This window comes from Amaranthus tricolor, chromosome 1, assembly GCF_026212465.1.
Source record: "Amaranthus tricolor cultivar Red isolate AtriRed21 chromosome 1, ASM2621246v1, whole genome shotgun sequence".
In the NCBI taxonomy this organism is placed as follows: domain Eukaryota; kingdom Viridiplantae; phylum Streptophyta; class Magnoliopsida; order Caryophyllales; family Amaranthaceae; genus Amaranthus; species Amaranthus tricolor.
The window spans coordinates 2880007-2889666 of NC_080047.1; the positions used below are offsets into that span (position 1 = coordinate 2880007).

General features: G+C 28.9%; 1 protein-coding gene across 1 annotated transcript; it reads left to right on the forward strand.

Moving 5' to 3' along the window:
- Window positions 1-386: 386 nt before the first annotated feature.
- On the forward strand, window positions 387-9049 carry LOC130798902 (auxin transporter-like protein 2). Its single transcript, XM_057661999.1, has 8 exons — window positions 387-754; window positions 1490-1675; window positions 2311-2423; window positions 2640-2823; window positions 4648-4745; window positions 6778-6985; window positions 7091-7348; window positions 8301-9049. The coding sequence occupies exons 1-8, from the start codon at window positions 584-586 to the stop codon at window positions 8562-8564; spliced, it is 1482 nt and encodes a 493-aa protein (XP_057517982.1). The 5' UTR covers window positions 387-583; the 3' UTR covers window positions 8565-9049.
- The last annotated feature ends 611 nt before the right edge of the window (window positions 9050-9660 follow it).

A 9660-nucleotide genomic window follows, 5' to 3' on the forward strand; every position in this document is an offset into this window, starting at 1 on the left:
GAATATATGAAATAAACTTTAAAGACGAATAATATAATGTGACAAGTATGTCACAAGTTGTTTATGACCTCGAATCCGAACACATTACGACCTGATATGTTTTACAGACCTAATCACAATGAACAAAGTATTTTGATCCATGAAAATTGAGAAGACACAAAAATAAAAATTATAGCAAACTTAAAAAGAGAACTACCAATAGAAGTATGAATTAGATAATTCTTTATTAATCCTCAAAAAAAAAAAGATAAATCTTTATTAATAAAAAAATTAATAATTTGAAGTGTTTTTCTTTTTCTTTTAATTTAATAAAAGATTCCCAAAATGTTTTAGCAAAGACAAAACTTACACCTTTTAATAAGGCGAATGTCTTGTATAAATACCTTACATTATAAACAAAAGATCCTTAACTCCACACAACTTTCATCTTAATAACCAAACACATCCCCAGCATTCTCTCTTTATTCTACAAACCCACAAGTTACAAGGGGAAGATTAAAGGGGGGAATTACAACAAATTTGGGGAGAAAAGAGAGACAATAATTTTACACAACAAAAAGTAAAGTGTAAACATATATAGAAAATGGGTGTTAATTCGGACAAGGAGAAAGAAGTTGAGAATGTGATAATAGGCAACTACATGGAAATGGAGAAAGATGAATCTAAGCCTACTACCTTCAAAACTGCTCTCTCTAATCTTCTTTGGCATGGTGGCTCTACTTATGATGCTTGGTTTAGTTGTGCCTCCAATCAGGTAATTTTTCCCCACTATATATCTATAAGCTAAGTTTTTATTTGAATATATCACTTGATATGGTAGTATTAGAGCTCATTGTAGTGGTAGGTGAAGATTACATGTTTAAATCTATGTGTTTTTTAAGTGAATGTTTAGAGTCAAATATGAGAAGGTTATATGTTACATTTAGTATTCTAGTCCAAAGAGTTCTAATGTGAAGGGAATTCCTCTGTTTCATTACGTTTAACTTTTTATGCAATTTAATGTGTTATTTGATTATTAATATATTGAACTATGCACATATAAAATTATAAAAAATTAATATTATAAAAGTATGTTATTAGTCGATTTAAACAAGATTTCATAACAAAGGAAGTATATTTGTTCTTACACATTAGACGTATTGCATAAATTAAGTTTGAACGATAAATAATGTTAATAATTGTAATGCAGCAAATATTTCAGAATAGAGAAAGTATATATATATTCGTGGGATTTTCATCATCAATTTAATCTTTTGGTTAAGTTTGTTTCTTGACACTTTCAAAATATTCATTATTAGCACAAAAATTGTATTTGGAAGTCAATAAATTAACCATCCCTAACTAAACTCTAAAGTTTATGGTTGTAATGGTTTCTTTGACGTATTATTACCATTTACAAAAAAGTTTATGCCGAAGATTGAGATTTTAAGATTGATTTTATACTCTATCGCTAAGCAATCAACCTATGTATTTTGGGTGTAATGAGCAGGTTGCACAAGTGCTGTTGACACTACCATATTCATTCTCACAGCTGGGGATGTTATCAGGAATCATATTCCAACTCTTCTATGGTATACTAGGAAGTTGGACTGCTTATCTAATTAGCATACTCTATGTCGAGTATAGAACTAGAAAGGAAAGAGAAAAGGTTGATTTTAGGAATCATGTCATTCAGGTAATTTTATCATTACCAATTTTCCTAAATTCTTAATTAATTTAATCTATCACTTTTTTCATCATTTCCATTTGTTTGTTACACTTTTATCAAAACTGTTAGAAATTTTTTATTAATGTATAACCGAGGTTTGTTCTATAATACTCTACTTGGTACTCGTAGTAACATCTTCGACAAAACATGTCTCAATCGGGTGAGAGTATTTTAAACGGACTCTATAACAAATTTTGACTTTTCGCGATATTAAATTTAGTGGAATTTAAAAAACGACACTGATTTGTATTTTTGGTGTAATAATTATTGGTTTTATCTTAAATTCCACTATAAAGTGATTTAGCGGCACTTTATTTGGTCTTGACATATGTAATTGTTACTATTATCTATAGTGACATTCATGAGAAATGTCACTAGATCCTATGTTGCAAAAAATTTTAGCATGATTTTTTATTATGCTGTTAAAGGTCTAATAAATGTAACTAAATCCTCTATACATACTATTAAAAATTTGAAGTAGCGACATTTAAATTATATGTCGCTAAATATATCCCACTAAGAGCAAGTTATGTTGTAGTGGGAGGAAATATTATATTAAAATGATGATGTGTTTAATGTTTTAATGTGATTAATTAATGCAGTGGTTTGAGGTGCTAGATGGGTTACTAGGAAAACATTGGAGAAATGTTGGATTGGCATTTAATTGCACATTTCTTCTGTTTGGATCAGTCATTCAACTCATTGCTTGTGCAAGGTATCTAATCTATCTAGTACTCTAAAAAGTCTATGTAGTATATTGGATTTTACCTCCCTAATGGAATCTAGCTAAAATAATTAATGTACTAATTACTATCTAAAACAGTATAATTACTATTAATCTAGTCATGATTTCTGTCATGAAGTAGGTGTTGATTTAATTTATTTAGTTTATTTTTCTAATTATATATATTGATTTGAATACTATTTGCAGCAATATATACTATATAAATGATAATCTGGACAAGAGAACTTGGACCTATATTTTTGGAGCATGTTGTGCTACCACTGTCTTTATTCCTTCATTTCACAATTACAGAATTTGGTCATTTCTTGGCTTAGTTATGACTACTTATACTGCTTGGTATCTTACCATTGCCTCCATTCTTCATGGTCAGGTATGACGCAACCTTATCCTTGTAATCAAAAAACGCTATTTTATATTCTTAATCTTTGATGATAAACATTATCGGTATCTCAATGTTAATAATTCAAAATTAAACCCTGAAGGTTAGCTTCACTTCTAGTTGAGCTTTACTTGAATTATATCCTAGAGTTCACATGTTCGAGTGCCTTTAAGATTACGGGAGGTTTTCCTAGTCGTTAACCTCAAGCCCCTGGGAATATTTGTGCACAAACTGATATCAGTGTCGTTTCTGACATTTTAAATTATAGGCCTTATTTAAAAAAATAATTATGAGTCTTCCCCATAAAAGATCGATTTTGATCTTTAATCAAGTATTTAATAGTAATCATGATACTTTTCCCATCTATTATGCTACAATATGGTATCTAGCTAGTTGCACTCATAATCTATGTTGTATTATAAAGTAAAATGGTATGTTTATTCTTTTAATTCTTTACTAAAAGTAATAGAAAATCCATAAGCTTAGAAAAGCTAGCTTAAGGCAACCTTACATGTGATCTTTTTCATAACTAATGATGTTACAAATATGTAACCCGACCAATCATGTGCTTTGTCTTAAAGTAATTGCATTGATTAGGAGCTTCATTAGTAGCACTAACAACATATTAATGCTTTTTGAAGAAGGCAACTAATAGTTTGCTAATCGGCAGTTTAATTATTCCCAAAGAAACATCAATACCCAAATTTTCAGGCACTAAAATTAGCCCTACCACATCTCATCTATTTATGCTTTCCGTCCTAAAATTAACTTTTGAATATTTATAAAAAAAATTTAGATAAACGTTTTTATGCATCAAGTTCATTATAAATTATTGAGAATAAATTATAAAGTTATTTTTCTAATTTTATAAATTTATTTAAAAATTCTTGCTTTTTTTATTATGGTTTATTGACACTTTTATATTATATATTAGTATCCCATATATACTAAGATATTTTTGAAATTTAGGATTAATATGATCAAATTGATTCTGAAATTGATTTAATATTATAAGTGCATGGGATACCTAACTTAAGAGATAATTGGTGAATTTGGGGTGAAATGATGAAATTACACCGAAAAATAAGTGCATGGAATACCCATGCAAGGGCTAAAACCGATGTACTATCACATGTCACACTTAATCACAGTCTTGAATTAATTAATTAATAAGTTTAATTAGCTCTTACTTTTATGTCGGTTTTAGTCTCTAAACATGTGTAAATTCCAAGTACAACCACTAGGGTTTTAAAATGATTTCGCTTCGTTTTATAATATTTTTCTCATTTAGAATATTTTACTTTAAAGATAGAGAAATTTAACTAACGTTTTTAAAAGATATATAGAATTTGTGTTTAATTCATTTTAATATATATTTTTTATTATACATTTTTGTAAATTTTTATGATTATATTTAGATAGTTTTCCTCCGATCTTTTAATTTAGTCCCATTTCCTTATTTGGCAAAACCTTTGAATTAGTCTCATTTCTATTTTTGGCAATCCTTTTTTACTTAAATACCCTTCGTTCACACACGTAATTACGAATTTACCCCCGTAAACCCTTAAATACCCTTACTTAAAAATACCCAACTACCACCTTTTACATGGACCCCACACAATCCTTAATATACGTGCCCAAGGAAATGAGACTAAATTAAAGGATCGGAGGGAGTATAATTTATAACTATAAGTTATATTAAATATTAATCTTGGTGGATGAAGTGGGTGTTTTTACTCGGTAGTAATTACCCAATAATTTAGCTATTTTAATTAGATGGTGATTAATAGTTGATGTGATTAAAAATGTGATTAGGTTGAAGGTGTGAAGCACTCAGGGCCGACCAAGTTAGTTTTATATTTCACGGGGGCAACAAACATTCTTTACACATTTGGAGGACATGCTGTTACTGTGTAAGACAAACTCTCATCTACCCAATATTTTTGTCTTTCAACATCCTAAATTAATATCTATTGGTCAAACTTAAATTTATCTTTGATATGTAAATTTATTAATGATAATATATATTTTTATTTTAGATAATTGAGTATTTTTATCTCAGTTTAAATATATATTATTTTTATTTTGGATTTTATTTTATATACGCGCTGTAACAAATTCAAAAAAACATAAATAATTATTTGCTTTATTTTTTAATATAATCGATCAAAAAGTTAAGCTAATGATTAGTAGTCTAACATAATAAGTTTTGTACTAGAACAACCATATAATGTCAAATGTGTCAATTCCGGTTATACAAACATTAGCCAATCGATGAAAATGACACAACAATAGACAATGTCATAGATACAATGACCAATACATGTAGGTAAAGTTGTAAGAAAATTCCATGTCTTTTGCTTTTCTGCGTTTATTTCGTACCGATATTTTTAGTTGTACCATTTTTTTATTTAGGTAATTTAACTTTATTTGTCTTATTTTTATTTTAAGACCTATATTTATAGGTGGTTTTCTTATTTTCTTAATATTAAAAATATCTAATATTATATATGAGTCTACTATTTTAGGTGATCCCCTTCAATTTTTAATATTAAAAACACTCAATATTACACATTAGTCTACTATTTTAGATGGTCTCCTCATATTCTTAATATTTATACCCAAACCAAATAGGATAAGTAAATTGAACGGGAGGGAGTATCAAATATAAGAATAATAAAGAGTAAATACTCAACATCTCTCACTAAATTTTTTAAATTTTTTATTAGTGTAATTAAATTTGTTATATTTTTATTTTTTTTAACTCACGCTCTTTTAAATATTATTCAATTTATTTTTGTCTTATTTTTTAATTTAATTTGCTTTGCCACGGAATTTTATCCAAAAATCTTAGGAGCATTAGTACGGGGAGGAATAGAGTAAGTCAATTGTTTGTATGATTCTTTATGCTGATTTAACATAAATTAAGTAAGGCGTGCGTAACATAAAAAGTAATGGCTTTTTCTTGACGAAACAACCTTTTCCCTGCATTTTTCTTTCTTAAACAATGTAGAAAGCAAGTGTTCTTTTACAGTGAAGTAATTCATTAAGAGTATAAATATTAGTATAATTAATGGGATCCAACTATATTTTACCCTCTGTTTATCTTTTTTTCATTCACTTTTTTCTGTATTGATAGCTGGGTGGGTATAGAATGTACTATTGCAGATTTACAGTTCATTCTCTTATTTTCTTTCTGATTTGATTTATTGGAGATCCTCTTCTATTTTCTCATTTAAAAAAGCATCATCTTTCTCCCTCTTCCGTTTACATTAAGATTAGTTATTGTTTGAGTACTATTCATTAATTACATAACGTATTATAGGATTTTACCCATTAGCTTAGGGTCCTCCTAATAATAGCGAGTATTAAATTAATATTTAGTTGTACTTGTCAAATGCAAATACTTGCTATTTTTAATGTTTTTTAAAATTAGTGCACCCTAAAATAATGTGGAACAAGTCCATAAAAGACTTTCTCTGGCTTAAACATTAGTTAATTCTTTAGACATAATAGTAGAAGACTAGTTATGAGTTTGATTCTCATTTATCTTTTTGTTAATTATGTCATTTCAAGTCTTTTATGTATAAGCAAATCTTACGACGAATTTACATTTCTAGTTTAATAAGCTCTTATTTGATCAAAGGGTTGTGATATAGTATAAGTAATATTATGAGTTTTAACCATTAGTTTAAATTTTTAGTTAAATTAATTATTTTACAAGCATTAATAATAGGTAATATATATAATGGATAATATTAATCTTAGAACGTCTAAAAGGTTTTCCTAAATATGTTTTATATCTTATCATTTTAACAATAAATGTAAGTTGATAGCCGAAATTTCAAAATATGTGTTATACTATAATATTAGTTAATATTCGAAAAAATGATTGAGAAACATGGTGTTTGTTAACAAGTATTGATAAAATTTGGGAATGTGTAGGGAGGTAATGCACGCAATGTGGAAGCCACAAAAGTTCAAAGCAATATATTTACTAGCAACTCTATATGTGTTGACATTAACACTTCCCTCAGCATCAGCCGTATATTGGGCATTTGGAGACATGCTTCTTGATCACTCCAATGCTTTCTCTTTACTCCCTCGCTCTCCTTTCCGTGACATGGCTGTCATTCTCATGCTCATTCACCAGGCACGATCATTTACCTTTATATTCTTTTTAACCCAATTTAATTAATATTTTTACAATTAACGAAAATATATGCTAATTGAATGCGTAATATTTGATATTATGCAGTTTATAACATTTGGATTTGCATGCACACCCTTGTATTTCGTATGGGAAAAGGCCATCGGATTGCATGATTGTAAAAGCATGTGTAAACGCGCAGCTGCTAGGCTGCCTGTTGTCATTCCCATTTGGTTTTTGGCTATCATTTTCCCATTCTTTGGACCCATCAATTCCGCCGTTGGATCATTGCTCGTTAGTTTTACCGTGTACATCATCCCCGCCTTAGCTCACATGTTCACATTCCGTTCTGCCGCTGCTCGCGAGGTAACGCTACTTACATTCGCAGAGCAAAACTTAACAAATTTTTTGATGCCCTTTGCAATTTCAAAAATTAAAATATTTTTCAAATGACTTTTATAGTTAAAAATTTAACATATGCTACATAATTTAAAATTGAGACCCCTAATTTCACTATAACAAATTTAACTTTTCGTGATATTGGATTTAGTGCCATTAAAAAGCCACTCATTTATATTTCTAGTGTGATAATTGTTGGTTTTTATTTAAGTTTCACTATAAAATGATTTAATGACACTTTATTTGGTCTTTAGTGGCATATGTAATTGTTATTATAGTCTATAGTGACATTTATGAGAAATGTCACTAAATTCAATGTAACGAAAAACTTAAGTATGATTTTTTATTACGCTGCTAGAGGGTCTAATAAATGTTAATAAATCGACTATATATACTATTAGAAATTTAAAGTAATAAAATTTAAATTAAATATTGCTAAATATATTCAACTAAAAGCAAATTATATTGTTATATTTTTTAAAATACATACGGTAAAAAATATTTAAAATGCTCAAAACTTAAGTTCTTATATTTGTATATCTAAAATACCAATGAAAAGTGAATCATTGAGTTAGTGAATCGTTTTAATTGAGTAGTAATATGATAAATAAATAACCGATTAGGGTAGGTGTCAATAAATGTCGTATATTCTATCAATACAAATTTTTATAATATATGTTTATTAAAAAGTGTGTGTCTAGCTGAATAGGAGTATTGTATACGTATAGTAAATCTCTATTTAGAACTATACTTGATGTTATTGGTTAGCGTATGGTCACGGTCAAGTAAGACAAACACCGGTTCTTTCTCCAAAAAAATAATACTTTGATATTTTTGTTGTCTTCTATTATTTGATCATTATAAAATTATTAAATTTAATATTAATATTTACTAATGGTTTGTGTTTAATTTAATGCAGAATGCAGTAGAGCAACCACCCAGATTTGTAGGAAGGTGGGCAGGATCATTTGTCATTAACATATTTATTGTAGGATGGGTACTTGTAGTTGGGTTCGGGTTCGGTGGATGGGCTAGCATGATCAATTTTGTGCACCAAATTGACACCTTTGGATTGTTCACAAAATGTTACCAATGTCCATCACCAAAGGTTGTCAATGCAACCGCTCCACCACCTTCACCGGCTAACCTCACCCACGTACACCACCTTGCCCATCGTTTCTAATCGATTTTGCAATCCCGTGTGATCTAGACTATGTTCGCCTTACGAAGTCAAGGCCACCAAATGTGATACAGCTATTAGAGAGGCTAAAATACATGATGTAATGTTTTTGGTTTGTTGGTCATTAGTCTCTACCTAATACTTAAAAATGTGTCCAAAAAAAGAGGTTACTTGATGTCTCAGGTGTGGAAGTGCATGTCTTGAGAAATTCAATCGAAAACAAAAAAGAAAATTTTTAGTTTGGTTAGATGTTTGTTATGATTTTGAGAATCTCTTATATGAAATATATGAGAGTATGTAATTTAGCAATGAGTATTGGGTTTCAAGAATGGATATTTTGTTTCTTTCCCACAATTAGTTGTAGCTAAAATATGTCATTCTTTTGATCAAGGGTATTAAAGAAGTTTGTCTTAAATTAAGTGTGGTTGTATACGTGATATCTTTTTTGATTCGGAGTAGTAGAAATATAAGTTATGTGGTTTTCACGATTTATATTCTTTAGCAGCTTTTAATGTCTGTTTATAATGAGCTCTGATTAAGTTTGGGCCCTAGGCATTTACACTTTAGGCCAACTCTTAGGGTCATGCATGCAACAAGTGCTTTGATGTAATTAACGGTAAAGTATGTTGAATGAAAATTAAATTTAAAATTCTTCCTACCGAACATGTTATAAAAAAATTCTGACATAATAAGCTATTTCAATCAAAATTCAACCTATTAAGTGCAATTATTCCAAAAACTAAAAATCATTATCCAAAAAAAAATTACAACCAAGACATACCATATGTAGGCATGAATTGGCGTTCTAAAACAAAGGTGGATGTACCAAATGTAGCACTGTAGCAGTCCGTTGCTCAAAAGGATAAATTTAGTTAGTTTCTGAGTCTTTAATGACACTTTTTTTCTTCTTCCTTATCTTTTATATATCGCTTTTTGAAGCGTTTTTTTAGTTAGTTTTCACTTTTCGTGATATGTATATTACTTTTTTATTTATATTTATTTAATTATTATTAAAGGTCAAATTTATGGTGTAAGATGCAGGTTGGCGAATAGTTGCACGAATTCGGAGGATCTATCTTGAGTCAGGGGACTCTTTGAC